We start from the raw sequence: 14837 nt of genomic DNA, 5'->3' as shown, positions 1-14837 counted from the left end.
TGTGGTGATCCAGTGTTCGGTGCGGACTGTGTGTGGTGATCCAGTGTTCTGTGCAGTCTGTGTGTGGTGATCCAGTGTTCTGTGCAGACTGTGTGTGGTGATCCAGTGTTCTGTGCAGACTGTGTGTGGTGATCCAGTGTTCTGTGCAGTCTGTGTGTGGTGATCCAGTGTTCTGTGCAGACTGTGTGTGGTGATCCAGTGTTCTGTGCAGTCTGTGTGTGGTGATCCAGTGTTCTGTGCAGACTGTGTGTGGTGATCCAGTGTTCTGTGCAGACCGTGTGTGGTGATCCAGTGTTCTGTGCAGTCTGTGTGTGGTGATGCAGTGTTCTGTGCAGACTGTGTGTGGTGATCCAGTGTTCTGTGCAGACTGTGTGTGGTGATCCAGTGTTCTGTGCAGTCTGTGTGTGGTGATTCAGTGTTCTGTGCAGACTGTGTGTGGTGATCCAGTGTTCTGTGCAGTCTGTGTCTGGTGATCCAGTGTTCTGTGCAGACTGTGTCTGGTGATCCAGTGTTCTGTGCAGTCTGTGTGTGGTGATGCAGTGTTCTGTGCAGACTGTGTGTGGTGATCCAGTGTTCTGTGCAGTCTGTGTGTGGTGATGCAGTGTTCTGTGCAGACTGTGTGTGGTGATCCAGTGTTCTGTGCAGTCTGTGTGTGGTGATTCAGTCTTCTGTGCAGACTGTGTGTGTTGATCCAGTGTTCTGCTCGGGCTGTGTGTGGTGATTCAGTGTTCTGCACGGACTGTGTGTGGTGATCCAGTGTTCGGTGCAGTCTGTGTGTGGTGATGCAGTGTTCTGTGCAGACTGTGTGTGGTGATTCAGTGTTCTGCTCGGGCTGTGTGTGGTGATTCAGTGTTCTGCACGGACTGTGTGTGGTGATCCAGTGTTCGGTGCGGACTGCGTGTGGTGATCCAGTGTTCGGTGCAGTCTGTGTGTGGTGATGCAGTGTTCTGTGCAGACTGTGTGTGGTGATTCAGTGTTCTGCTCGGGCTGTGTGTGGTGATCCAGTGTTCTGTGCAGACTGTGTGTGGTGATCCAGTGTTCTGCACGGACTGCGTGTGGTGATCCAGTGTTCGGTGCAGACTGTGTGTGGTGGTCCAGTGTTCTGTGCAGTCTGTGTGTGGTGATCCAGTGTTCTGTGCAGACTGTGTGTGGTGATCCAGTGTTCTGTGCAGTCTGTGTGTGGTGATGCAGTGTTCTGTGCCGACTGTGTGTGGTGATCCAGTGTTCTGTGCAGACTGTGTGTGGTGATCCAGTGTTCTGTGCAGTCTGTGTGTGGTGATCCAGTGTTCTGTGCAGTCTGTGTGTGGTGATGCAGTGTTCTGTGCAGACTGTGTGTGGTGATCCAGTGTTCTGTGCAGTCTGTGTGTGATGATTCAGTGTTCTGTGCAGACTGTGTGTGGTGATCCAGTGTTCTGCTCGGGCTGTGTGTGGTGATTCAGTGTTCTGTGCAGACTGTGTGTGGTGATCCACTGTTCGGTGCGGACTGTGTGTGCTGATCCAGTGTTCTGTGCAGTCTGTGTGTGGTGATGCAGTGTTCTGTGCAGACTGTGTGTGGTGATCCAGTGTTCTGTGCAGTCTGTGTGTGGTGATTCAGTGTTCTGTGCAGACTGTGTGTGGTGATCCAGTGTTCTGCTCAGACTGTGTGTGGTGATCCAGTGTTCTGTGCAGTCTGTGTGTGGTGATGCAGTGTTCTGTGCAGACTGTGTGTGGTGATCCAGTGTTCTGTGCAGTCTGTGTGTGGTGATGCAGTGTTCTGTGCAGACTGTGTGTGGTGATCCAGTGTTCTGCGTAGGCTGCGTGTGGTGACCCAGTGTTTGGTGTGCACTGCGTGTGGTGACCAAGTGTTCGGTGCGGACTGTGTGTGGTGATCCAGTGTTCGGTGTGTGTGTGTGCACATGTGGTGATCCAGTGTTCGGTGCAGACTGCGTGTGGTGATCCAGTGTTCTGCGCAGACTGTGTGTGGTGATCCAGTGTTCTGCGCAGACTGCGTGTGGTGACCCAGTGTTCTGTGCAGACTGCGTCTGGTGACCAAGTGTTCGGTGCGGACTGCATGTGGTGATCCAGTGTTCGGTGCGGACTGCGTGTGGTGATCCAGTGTTCCGTGTGGGCTGCACGTGGTGATCCAGTGTTCTGCGCAGACTGTGTGGTAATCCAGTGTTCCGCGCAGACTGCGTGTGGTGACCCAGTGTTCTGTGCAGACTGCGTCTGGTGACCAAGTGTTCGGTGCGGACTGCGTGTGGTGATCCAGTGTTCGGTGCGGGCTGCGTGTGGTGATCCAGTGTTCTGCTCAGACTGTGTGTGGTGATCCAGTGTTCTGTGCAGACTGCATGTGGTGACCAAGTGTTCTGTTCAGACTGTGTGTGGTGATCCAGTGTTCTGCGCAGACTGCGTGTGTTGACCAAGTGTTCGGTGCAGACTGCACATGGTGATCCAGTGTTCTGTGCAGTCTGTGTGTGGTGATGCAGTGTTCTGTGCAGACAGTGTGTGGTGATCCAGTGTTCTGTGCAGTCTGTGTGTGGTGATCCAGTGTTCTGCTCGGGCTGTGTGTGGTGATGCAGTGTTCTGTGCAGTCTGTGTGTGGTGATGCAGTGTTCTGTGCAGACTGTGTGTGGTGATCCAGTGTTCTGCTCGGGCTGTGTGTGGTGATGCAGTGTTCTGTGCAGACTGTGTGTGGTGATCCAGTGTTCTGCTCGGGCTGTGTGTAGTGCTCCAGTGTTCTGTGCAGTCTGTGTGTGGTGATCCAGTGTTCTGTGCAGTCTGTGTGTGGTGATGCAGTGTTCTGTGCGGACTGTGTGTGGTGATGCAGTGTTCTGTGCAGTCTGTGTGTGGTGATGCAGTGTTCTGTGCAGACTGTGTGTGGTGATCCAGTGTTCTGTGCAGTCTGTGTGTGGTGATGCAGTGTTCTGTGCAGTCTGTGTGTGGTGATGCAGTGTTCTGTGCAGACTGTGTGTGGTGATGCAGTCTTCTGTGCAGACTGTGTGTGTTGATCCAGTGTTCTGCTCGGGCTGTGTGTGGTGATTCAGTGTTCTGCACGGACTGTGTGTGGTGATCCAGTGTTCGGTGCAGTCTGTGTGTGGTGATGCAGTGTTCTGTGCAGACTGTGTGTGGTGATTCAGTGTTCTGCTCGGGCTGTGTGTGGTGATTCAGTGTTCTGCACGGACTGTGTGTGGTGATCCAGTGTTCGCTGCGGACTGCGTGTGGTGATCCAGTGTTCGGTGCAGTCTCTGTGTGGTGATGCAGTGTTCTGTGCAGACTGTGTGTGGTGATTCAGTGTTCTGCTCGGGCTGTGTGTGGTGATCCAGTGTTCTGTGCAGACTGTGTGTGGTGATCCAGTGTTCTGCACGGACTGCGTGTGGTGATTCAGTGTTCTGCATGGACTGCGTGTGGTGATCCAGTGTTCGGTGCAGACTGTGTGTGGTGATCCAGTGTTCTGTGCAGTCTGTGTGTGGTGATCCAGTGTTCTGTGCAGACTGTGTGTGGTGATCCAGTGTTCTGTGCAGACTGTGTGTGGTGATCCAGTGTTCTGTGCAGTCTGTGTGTGGTGATCCAGTGTTCTGTGCAGACTGTGTGTAGTGATCCAGTGTTCTGTGCAGTCTGTGTGTGGTGATCCAGTGTTCTGTGCAGACTGTGTGTGGTGATCCAGTGTTCTGTGCAGACCGTGTGTGGTGATGCAGTGTTCTGTGCAGACTGTGTGTGGTGATCCAGTGTTCTGTGCAGACTGTGTGTGGTGATCCAGTGTTCTGTGCAGTCTGTGTGTGGTGATTCAGTGTTCTGTGCAGACTGTGTGTGGTGATCCAGTGTTCTGTGCAGTCTGTGTCTGGTGATCCAGTGTTCTGTGCAGACTGTGTCTGGTGATCCAGTGTTCTGTGCAGTCTGTGTGTGGTGATGCAGTGTTCTGTGCAGACTGTGTGTGGTGATCCAGTGTTCTGTGCAGACTGTGTGTGGTGATTCAGTGTTCTGTGCAGACTGTGTGTGGTGATGCAGTGTTCTGTGCAGTCTGTGTGTGGTGATGCAGTGTTCTGTGCAGACTGTGTGTGGTGATGCAGTGTTCTGTGCAGTCTGTGTGTGGTGATGCAGTGTTCTGTGCAGACTGTGTGTGGTGATTCAGTGTTCTGCTCGGGCTGTGTGTGGTGATTCAGTGTTCTGCACGGACTGTGTGTGGTGATCCAGTGTTCGCTGCGGACTGCGTGTGGTGATCCAGTGTTCGGTGCAGTCTCTGTGTGGTGATGCAGTGTTCTGTGCAGACTGTGTGTGGTGATTCAGTGTTCTGCTCGGGCTGTGTGTGGTGATCCAGTGTTCTGTGCAGACTGTGTGTGGTGATCCAGTGTTCTGCACGGACTGCGTGTGGTGATTCAGTGTTCTGCATGGACTGCGTGTGGTGATCCAGTGTTCGGTGCAGACTGTGTGTGGTGATCCAGTGTTCTGTGCAGTCTGTGTGTGGTGATCCAGTGTTCTGTGCAGACTGTGTGTGGTGATCCAGTGTTCTGTGCAGACTGTGTGTGGTGATCCAGTGTTCTGTGCAGTCTGTGTGTGGTGATCCAGTGTTCTGTGCAGACTGTGTGTAGTGATCCAGTGTTCTGTGCAGTCTGTGTGTGGTGATCCAGTGTTCTGTGCAGACTGTGTGTGGTGATCCAGTGTTCTGTGCAGACCGTGTGTGGTGATGCAGTGTTCTGTGCAGACTGTGTGTGGTGATCCAGTGTTCTGTGCAGACTGTGTGTGGTGATCCAGTGTTCTGTGCAGTCTGTGTGTGGTGATTCAGTGTTCTGTGCAGACTGTGTGTGGTGATCCAGTGTTCTGTGCAGTCTGTGTCTGGTGATCCAGTGTTCTGTGCAGACTGTGTCTGGTGATCCAGTGTTCTGTGCAGTCTGTGTGTGGTGATGCAGTGTTCTGTGCAGACTGTGTGTGGTGATCCAGTGTTCTGTGCAGACTGTGTGTGGTGATTCAGTGTTCTGTGCAGACTGTGTGTGGTGATGCAGTGTTCTGTGCAGTCTGTGTGTGGTGATGCAGTGTTCTGTGCAGACTGTGTGTGGTGATGCAGTGTTCTGTGCAGACTGTGTGTGGTGATGCAGTGTTCTGTGCAGACTGTGTGTGGTGATCCAGTGTTCTGTGCAGTCTGTGTGTGGTGATTCAGTGTTCTGTGCAGACTGTGTGTGGTGATCCAGCGTTCTGTGCAATCTGTGTGTGGTGATTCAGCGTTCTGTGCAGACTGTGTGTGGTGATCCAGTGTTCTGTGCAGTCTGTGTGTGGTGATCCAGTGTTCTGTGCAGACTGTGTGTGGTGATCCAGTGTTCTGTGCAGTCTGTGTGTGGTGATGCAGTGTTCTGTGCAGACTGTGTGTGGTGATCCAGTGTTCTGTGCAGTCTGTGTGTGGTGATTCAGTGTTCTGTGCAGACTGTGTGTGGTGATCCAGTGTTCTGCACGGACTGCGTGTGGTGATTCAGTGTTCTGCATGGACTGCGTGTGGTGATCCAGTGTTCGGTGCAGACTGTGTGTGGTGATCCAGTGTTCTGTGCAGTCTGTGTGTGGTGATGCAGTGTTCTGTGCAGACTGTGTGTGGTGATCCAGTGTTCTGTGCAGTCTGTGTGTGGTGATGCAGTGTTCTGTGCAGACTGTGTGTGGTGTTCCAGTGTTCTGCTCGGACTGTGTGTGGTGATCCAGTGTTCGGTGCGGACTGCGTGTGGTGATCCAGTGTTCCGTGTGGGCTGCACGTGGTGATCCAGTGATCGGGGTGGACTGCATGTGGTGATCCAGTGTTCCGCGCAGACTGGTGATCCAGTGTTCTGTGCAGACTGTGTGGTGATCCAGTGTTCTGCTCAGACTGTGTGTGGTGATCCAGTGTTCTGTGTGGACTGCGTGTGGTGACCAAGTGTTCGGTGCGGACTGTGTGTGGTGATCCAGTGTTCTGCTCAGACTGTGTGTGGTGATCCAGTGTTCTGTGCAGACTGTGTGTGGTAACCAAGTGTTCGGTGCGGACTGCATGTGGTGATCCAGTGTTCGGTGCAGTCTGTGTGTGGTGATGCAGTGTTCTGTGCGGGCTGTGTGTGGTGATGCAGTGTTCTGTGCAGACTGTGTGTGGTGATCCAGTTTTCTGCTCGGGCTGTGTGTGGTGATCCAGTGTTCTGCGCAGACTGCGTGTGGTGATCCAGTGTTCTGCACGGACTGCGTGTGGTGATTCAGTGTTCTGCATGGACTGCGTGTGGTGATCCAGTGTTCGGTGCAGACTGTGTGGTGATCCAGTGTTCTGTGCAGTCTGTGTGTGGTGATCCAGTGTTCTGTGCCGACTGTGTGTGGTGATCCAGTGTTCTGTGCAGTCTGTGTGTGGTGATGCAGTGTTCTGTGCAGACTGTGTGTGGTGATCCAGTGTTCTGTGCAGTCTGTGTGTGGTGATTCAGTGTTCTGTGCAGACTGTGTGTGGTGATCCAGTGTTCTGCTCGGACTGTGCGTGGTGATCCAGTGTTCGGTGCGGACTGCGTGTGGTGATCCAGTGTTCTGCACGGACTGCGTGTGGTGATTCAGTGTTCTGCATGGACTGCGTGTGGTGATCCAGTGTTCGGTGCAGACTGTGTGTGGTGATCCAGTGTTCTGTGCAGTCTGTGTGTGGTGATCCAGTGTTCTGTGCAGACTGTGTGTGGTGATCCAGTGTTCTGTGCAGTCTGTGTGTGGTGATCCAGTGTTCTGTGCAGACTGTGTGTGGTGATCCAGTGTTCTGTGCAGACTGTGTGTGGTGATCCAGTGTTCTGTGCAGTCTGTGTGTGGTGATCCAGTGTTCTGTGCAGTCTGTGTGTGGTGATGCAGTGTTCTGTGCAGACTGTGTGTTATGATTCAGTGTTCTGTGCAGACTGTGTGTGGTGATCCAGTGTTCTGTGCAGTCTGTGTGTGGTGATTCAGTGTTCTGTGCAGACTGTGTGGGGTGATCCAGTGTTCTGTGCAGTCTGTGTGTGGTGATGCAGTGTTCTGTGCAGACTGTGTGTGGTGATGCAGTGTTCTGTGCAGACTGTGTGTGGTGATCCAGTGTTCTGTGCAGTCTGTGTGTGGTGATCCAGTGTTCTGTGCAGTCTCTGTGTGGTGATGCAGTGTTCTGTGCAGACTGTGTGTGGTGATCCAGTGTTCTGCTCGGGCTGTGTGTGGTGATCCAGTGTTCTGTGCAGACTGTGTGTGGTGATCCAGTGTTCTGCACGGACTGCGTGTGGTGATTCAGTGTTCTGCATGGACTGCGTGTGGTGATCCAGTGTTTGGTGCAGACTGTGTGTGGTGATCCAGTGTTCTGTGCAGTCTGTGTGTGGTGATCCAGTGTTCTGTGCAGACAGTGTGTGGTGATCCAGTGTTCTGTGCAGACCGTGTGTGGTGATCCAGTGTTCTGTGCAGTCTGTGTGTGGTGATCCAGTGTTCTGTGCCGACTGTGTGTGGTGATCCAGTGTTCTGTGCAGTCTGTGTGTGGTGATGCAGTGTTCTGTGCAGACTGTGTGTGGTGATCCAGTGTTCTGTGCAGTCTGTGTGTGGTGATTCAGTGTTCTGTGCAGACTGTGTGTGGTGATCCAGTGTTCTGCTCGGACTGTGTGTGGTGATCCAGTGTTCGGTGCGGACTGCGTGTGGTGATCCAGTGTTCGGTGTGGGCTGCACGTGGTGATCCAGTGATCGGGGTGGACTGCATGTGGTGATCCAGTGTTCTGCGCAGACTGTGTGGTGATCCAGTGTTCTGCGCAGACTGTGTGGTGATCCAGTGTTCTGCTCAGACTGTGTGTGGTGATCCAGTGTTCTGTGTGGACTGCGTGTGGTGACCAAGTGTTCGGTGCGGACTGTGTGTGGTGATCCAGTGTTCTGTGTGTGTGTGTGTGTGCGCGCGCATGTGGTGATCCAGCGTTCGGTGCGGACTGCGTGTGGTGATCCAGTGTTCTGCTCAGACTGTGTGTGGTGATCCAGTGTTCTGTGCAGACTGTGTGTGGTGACCAAGTGTTCGGTGCGGACTGCATGTGGTGATCCAGTGTTCGGTGCGGGCTGCGTGTGGTCATCCAGTGTTCGGTGCGGACTGCGTGTGGTGATCCAGTTTTCTGTGCAGTCTGTGATGATTCAGTGTTCTGTGCAGACTGTGTGTGGTGATCCAGTGTTCTGTGCAGACTGTGTGTGGTGATGCAGTGTTCTGTGCAGTCTGTGTGTGGTGATGCAGTGTTCTGTGCAGACTGTGTGTGGTGATCCAGTGTTCTGTGCAGTCTGTGTGTGGTGATTCAGTGTTCTGTGCAGACTGTGTGTGGTGATCCAGTGTTCTGTGCAGTCTGTGTGTGGTGATGCAGTGTTCTGTGCAGACTGTGTGTGGTGATGCAGTGTTCTGTGCAGACTGTGTGTGGTGATCCAGTGTTCTGTGCAGTCTGTGTGTGGTGATCCAGTGTTCTGTGCAGTCTCTGTGTGGTGATGCAGTGTTCTGTGCAGACTGTGTGTGGTGATTCAGTGTTCTGCTCGGGCTGTGTGTGGTGATCCAGTGTTCTGTGCAGACTGTGTGTGGTGATCCAGTGTTCTGCACGGACTGCGTGTGGTGATTCAGTGTTCTGCATGGACTGCGTGTGGTGATCCAGTGTTTGGTGCAGACTGTGTGTGGTGATCCAGTGTTCTGTGCAGTCTGTGTGTGGTGATCCAGTGTTCTGTGCAGACCGTGTGTGGTGATCCAGTGTTCTGTGCAGACCGTGTGGTGATCCAGTGTTCTGTGCAGTCTGTGTGTGGTGATCCAGTGTTCTGTGCCGACTGTGTGTGGTGATCCAGTGTTCTGTGCAGTCTGTGTGTGGTGATGCAGTGTTCTGTGCAGACTGTGTGTGGTGATCCAGTGTTCTGTGCAGTCTGTGTGTGGTGATTCAGTGTTCTGTGCAGACTGTGTGTGGTGATCCAGTGTTCTGCTCGGACTGTGTGTGGTGATCCAGTGTTCGGTGCGGACTGCGTGTGGTGATCCAGTGTTCGGTGTGGGCTGCACGTGGTGATCCAGTGATCGGGGTGGACTGCATGTGGTGATCCAGTGTTCTGCGCAGACTGTGTGGTGATCCAGTGTTCTGCGCAGACTGTGTGGTGATCCAGTGTTCTGCTCAGACTGTGTGTGGTGATCCAGTGTTCTGTGTGGACTGCGTGTGGTGACCAAGTGTTCGGTGCGGACTGTGTGTGGTGATCCAGTGTTCGGTGCGGACTGTGTGTGGTCATCCAGTGTTCGGTGCGGACTGCGTGTGGTGATCCAGTGTTCTGTTCAGACTGTGTGTGGTGATCCAGTGTTCTGCGCAGACTGCGTGTGTTGACCAAGTGTTCGGTGAAGACTGCACGTGGTGATCCAGTGTTCTGTGCAGTCTGTGTGTGGTGATCCAGTGTTCTGTGCAGTCTGTGTGTGGTGATCCAGTGTTCTGTGCAGACTGTGTGCGGTGATCCAGTGTTCTGTGCAGTCTGTGTGTGGTGATGCAGTGTTCTGCTCGGGCTGTGTGTGGTGATTCAGTGTTCTGCTCAGACTGTGTGTGGTGATTCAGTGTTCTGCGCAGAATGCGTGTGTTGACCAAGTGTTCGGTGCAGACTGCACATGGTGATCCAGTGTTCTGTGCAGTCTGTGTGTGGTGATCCAGTGTTCTGTGCAGTCTGTGTGTGGTGATGCAGTGTTCTGTGCAGACTGTGTGTGGTGATCCAGTGTTCTGCTCGGGCTGCATGTGGTGATTCAGTGTTCTGCACGGACTGCGTGTGGTGATTCAGTGTTCTGCATGGACTGCGTGTGGTGATCCAGTGTTCGGTGCGGACTGCGTGTGGTGATCCAGTGTTCCGTGTGGGCTGCGTGTGGTGATCCAGTGATCAGGGTGGGCTGCGTGTGGTGACGCAGTGTTCTGCGCAGACTGCGTGTGGTGACGCAGTGTTCTGCGCAGACTGCGTGTGGTGATCCAGTGTTTGGTGTGAGCTGTGTGTGGTGATCCAACGTTTGGCGTGGAGTGTGTGTGTGGTGATCCAGTGTTCAGTGCGGGACTGTGTGTGGTGATCCAGTGTTTGGTGTGAGCTGTGTGTGGTGATCCAGTGTTCTGTGCAGACTGTGTGTGGTGATCCAGTGTTCTGTGTGGACTGCGTGTGGTGACCAAGTGTTCGGTGCGGACTGTGTGTGGTGATCCCGTGTTCTGTGTGTGTGTGTGTGTGCGCGCGCGCGCATGTGGTGATCCAGTGTTCGGTGCGGACTGCGTGTGGTGATCCAGTGTTCTGCTCAGACTGTGTGTGGTGATCCAGTGTTCTGCTCAGACTGTGTGTGGTGATCCAGTGTTCTGTGCAGACTGCGTGTGGTGACCAAGTGTTCGGTGCGGACTGCATGTGGTGATCCACTGTTCGGTGCGGGCTGCGTATGGTGATCCAGTGCTCGGCGCGGACTGCGTGTGGTGATCCAGTGTTCGGTGCGGACTGCGTGTGGTGATCCAGTGTTCGGTGCGGACTGCGTGTGGTGATCCAGTGTCCGGTGCGGACTGCGTGTGGTGATCCAGTGTTCGGTGCGGACTGCGTGTGGTGATCCAGTGTTCGGTGCGGGCTGCGTGTGGTGATCCAGTGTTCTGTGCAGACTGCGTGTGGTGACCAAGTGTTCGGTGCAGACTGCATGTGGTGATCCAGTGTTCGGTGCGGGCTGCGTATGGTGATCCAGTGTTCGGTGCGGACTGCGTGTGGTGATCCAGTGTTCGGTGCGGACTGCGTGTGGTGATCCAGTGTTCGGTGCGGGCTGCGTGTGGTGATCCAGTGTTCGGTGCGGGCTGCGTGTGGTGATCCAGTGTTCTGCATGGACTGCGTGTGGTGATCCAGTGTTCGGTGCGGACTGCGTGTGGTGATCCAGTGTTCCGTGTGGGCTGCGTGTGGTGATCCAGTGATCGGGGTGGGCTGCGTGTGGTGACGCAGTGTTCTGCGCAGACTGCGTGTGGTGACGCAGTGTTCTGCGCAGACTGCGTGTGGTGACGCAGTGTTCTGCGCAGACTGCGTGTGGTGACCCAGTGTTCGGTGTGGACTGCGTGTGGTGACCCAGTGTTCGGTGTGGACTGCGTGTGGTGATCCAGTGTTCTGCACGGACTGCGTGTGATGATCCAGTGTTCTGCACAGACTGCGTGTGGTGATCCAGTGTTCTGCGTGGGTTGTGCATGGTGATCCAGAAATGGTGCAGACTGTGACATTCCAATGTGGGGTCATCCCTTCTGTGGTATGAATGGTGGCAATCTGTATTAGATGGAGATTGCATGGCCATCCAGTTGATGCCTAGAATTTGTAATGACCGTGTGGACTGTGGAAATGGTGTACGTGACATGGACTCTGGAGATCACTGCACGGTGATATGTTACAGATGGTTTGGCGATGCAGCATGTGTGGATTGTTTGTCTGTTCTGCACTCCAGCTGATAGGAAGTTTAGCCTCTCTCCCCTTTTCTCATGGGGCGAACTGCCCCTTTCGGGTAACATTCGAACTTCCAATGCTTTAACCTCTTTCCTTAAACAAGGAGTCTAACACTGAACAAAGCAGTCCAGAGGTGGTCTCACCAGTGCCCTGTTTAACAATAGCCTGTGTTACTACTACTACTACTACTAACACTGTGTTACTGTGTTACTACTACTACTGAGCCATAAAAAGTCAATTGTAAGTGAGTAATTCAAGGCGTATTCTGCTGTCGGCATCATCACACCACTCAATGGCATTACATTGTTGTAACCAGATTCGGGTGATTTGTGGGAGCTGGATGGCAGGGGAAAGGGCAGTGAGAACTGGGTCCTGAGAGAGAGAGAGAAAGAGTGAGGTCTGGGGGAAAGAATACAAGACCTGGGGAGGAGAGGGAGTGTACAAGAGAACAATCAATGAGGAGGAGGACAAAATGGTGAGAGTGGCGGATCAAAGAGAGTGAGGGTAGGGGTAGAAAGGGAGAGAAACGCTGCGAATTGCGGGTGGAGAGATGGTCAGAGCTGTGTCAAGGAGGGACAACTCCATTAGTAACCGCTTACGTCATCCTCATCTGTGGAAAGATTTGAGGTTTCTACAGAGAATATTAGCCTGCTTGGAATCCACAAAATCAGATTAGTTGCAGTTCATTCTTGACCGAGGGACTGACTGAGAAATACTTGTTGCTGCGGTGTCAACGATGTGCTGACGTGTGCTGTCCTGGTTATGTGGCGTTGCTGTGTACAGTATCAGTTCTGTAGCAATGCAGAGTATGAGCTGATGGCGCTGTGTACAGTGCACTGCTCACACTATTAGCTGATAAACGGTGATGCCTTGCATTTGAATGTGGCTGTGTGATACTCACTTCACCAGCGGTTGCATGGTGCCGTCGGGTCAAGTAGCAATTGTGTAATGCTGTTGCAACATATAGTGATAGCTTTGACAAGTTAAAGTCATACGATTGGCAGACAGCGTGGTTCATGTGATAAGGTTGTGTTCTGATGTGCATGCTGTGATTTGTGTTGTAATGTCGATACATAGATATTGGTGATGCTGCTACTTACTGCATAAGTTATGTGGTGATGTTGCGTACTTCATCAATTTAGTGGTGATGTTTCCTCATGGAATCATTTTTATGTTGCTTATAGTATTGTTTGTTTAGTGATGTTACTTCCTGCACAAGTTGTGTGATGCCAATGTGGCAGGCAGCTCTCGTTGAGTGCTGGTGATGCTTTGTTCAGTAACAGTTGTATCGTGACGTTGCTGTGTTCAATCTTGGTTGCTTGGTGAATTTGCTGAATGTAGCTCTGTTTCTGCAGTGTCACTGTGTGCCTAGCAGTTATGTATAATGTTACTGCATTACAGTATTAATTTATTTGTCTGATATTGATGTTGATGTTGTCTTTTTTTCCCCAAGATGCAAGCAGTCTGCTTCTTCCCAGTTTGAAGATAACAGTGATGGATTCTTTGGTCCTGCTCTCCCCCCTGGATTTCCAAAAAGAGCACAGTCACCTGACCGGTAAAAAGAGATTTAGCGAATGGTGCTGTTATTATGTTGCACTGCTTTACCCAGTAGTTTCAGTCCTTCTGCCACCAACATCTAAAATGACAAGTATTGTATTTCGGCTGGCTTGTGGACATCAGTGACAGATTACCATTTAATATCAGTTGGCGTGAAGCGAATGGTCTTGCTGAAGCACTTGGGACTCCGGCTGAATGACAAATCCTCCTGTGGTCGTCAGTGTGGTGGTTCCCAGTTCAGGGTCAAAACTTTGTTTACTTATTGCCATTTTCACAGTCTTAGGATGTTTCAAAACACTTACAACCCATACACAACAGAAAAATGATCTAGTGCTTTCCTGACATATATGACAATTGAACTCTTCTTGGGCTGATGAAGATGGCAGAGTTTGTCATCGAAATGTCCATTAAAATCGATACCTGTACCCAGCAGGAAGCCCGAAAAGAGTTTATTTGTTATACACAAGACATTCTGCAGATACTGGAAATCTAGAGCTACACACACAACATGCTGGAGGAACTCAGCAGGTCAGGCAGCATTTATGGAAATGAATAAAGCAGATGACATTTTGAGCCAAGACAGTTCATCAGGACTGGAAAGGAAGAGAGAAGATACCAGAATGAAAAGGTGAGGGAAGGAGAGGGAGGATATCTGGAAGATGATAGGTGAAGCCAGGTGTCTGGGAAGGGTAAAGGGCTGGAGAGGAACGAATCTGATAGGAGACAAGAGTGGACCAGAGGGAGGAAGGGCACCGGGGGAGGAGATAGGCAGGTGAGGAGAAGGGGTAAGAGGCCAGACTGAGGAATAGAAAAGAGGGAAGGGGGAGAGGCAAAGGAAAAAGAAAAAAAATACCAGGAGGAGAAATCGATGTTCATGTCATCAGGTTGGAGCCTACATAGATAGGATATGAGAGTTTGTTCCTCCATCCTGAGAGCGGCTTCATCATAGCAGAAAAGGAGGCCATGGACTGACATGTCAGAACGGGGATGGAGATAGGAATTAAAATGGTTGGCCACCAGGAATTTGATTCATTATAGAGTCTAATGGCCAGGGTAAGAATGACCTCATATAGGTATTTGGATAGATGGGGGCTGATTAGCTATACTCAACATGGTTTTGTGCGTGATTGGCTGTGTCTACCCAACCTTACAGAATATTTCAAGGAGGTTACCAGGAAAGTTGATGAAATAAAGTGTATGTCATCTACATGGACTTTAGCAAGGCCTTTGACAAAGTCATGCATGGGAGTCTGGTCCAGACAGCTCAGTTGCTTGGCATTCACAAAAGGGTGGTAAATTGGATTTAACACTTTGACTAGTGGTATGCCACAGGGACTGGTACTGGGTCTATTGTTGGTTGTCATCTACATTAATGAATTGGATGATAACTGCATCAGCAAATTTGTGGTTGACACCAAAATTGGAGCATAGTGGTGAAAGAGGAAGGCTAGATCAGATGAAAAAATGGGCTGAAAAGTGGCAGATGGAATTTAATGCAGACAAGCGTGAGATGTTAGGGCACTGAGGATGCAATGGAACAAAGGGATTTGGGAATAATGGTCCATAATTGCTTGAAAGTGGTGTCGCATGTAGATAGGGTTGCAAAGAGAGTCTTGGCACAATGGCTTTCATAAATAAAAGTACTGAGTACAGGAGTTGAATGTTATATTAAAGTTGTATAAGATGCAAATTTGGATAGTTATGTGTGGTTCGGGTCACCTACCTACAGGACCATTTTCTCTGTACTATTGTAATCAATAAGAATAAAGCAGTACAGAGAAAATTTACAAGGATGTTGCACGGACTTAAGGACCTGAGTTATAGGGAAAGGTTACATAAGTTAGGATTTTATTCTCTGGAGCGTAGGAGAACAAGGAGAGATCTGATAAAAGTATGCAAAATTATGACGGGTGTAGCTA

At 51.4% G+C, this 14837-nt stretch overlaps 1 protein-coding gene across 1 annotated transcript in view; it reads left to right on the top strand.

Moving 5' to 3' along the window:
* The window catches only part of gpalpp1 (GPALPP motifs containing 1), a 68323-nt gene that overhangs the window by 38735 nt on the left and 14751 nt on the right, over positions 1 to 14837 (top strand). The window contains exon 3 of the mRNA XM_063051159.1: positions 12815 to 12916. Within this exon, the coding sequence (XP_062907229.1) occupies positions 12815 to 12916 (102 nt within the window). The remainder of the gene's footprint in view (positions 1 to 12814; positions 12917 to 14837) is intronic.

The sequence above is a fragment of the Mobula hypostoma genome, chromosome 6 (assembly GCF_963921235.1).
Source record: "Mobula hypostoma chromosome 6, sMobHyp1.1, whole genome shotgun sequence".
Taxonomy (NCBI): domain Eukaryota; kingdom Metazoa; phylum Chordata; class Chondrichthyes; order Myliobatiformes; family Myliobatidae; genus Mobula; species Mobula hypostoma.
The sequence above is the reverse complement of the archived record's forward strand: the minus strand, read 5'-3'. Positions and strand labels throughout refer to the sequence as shown.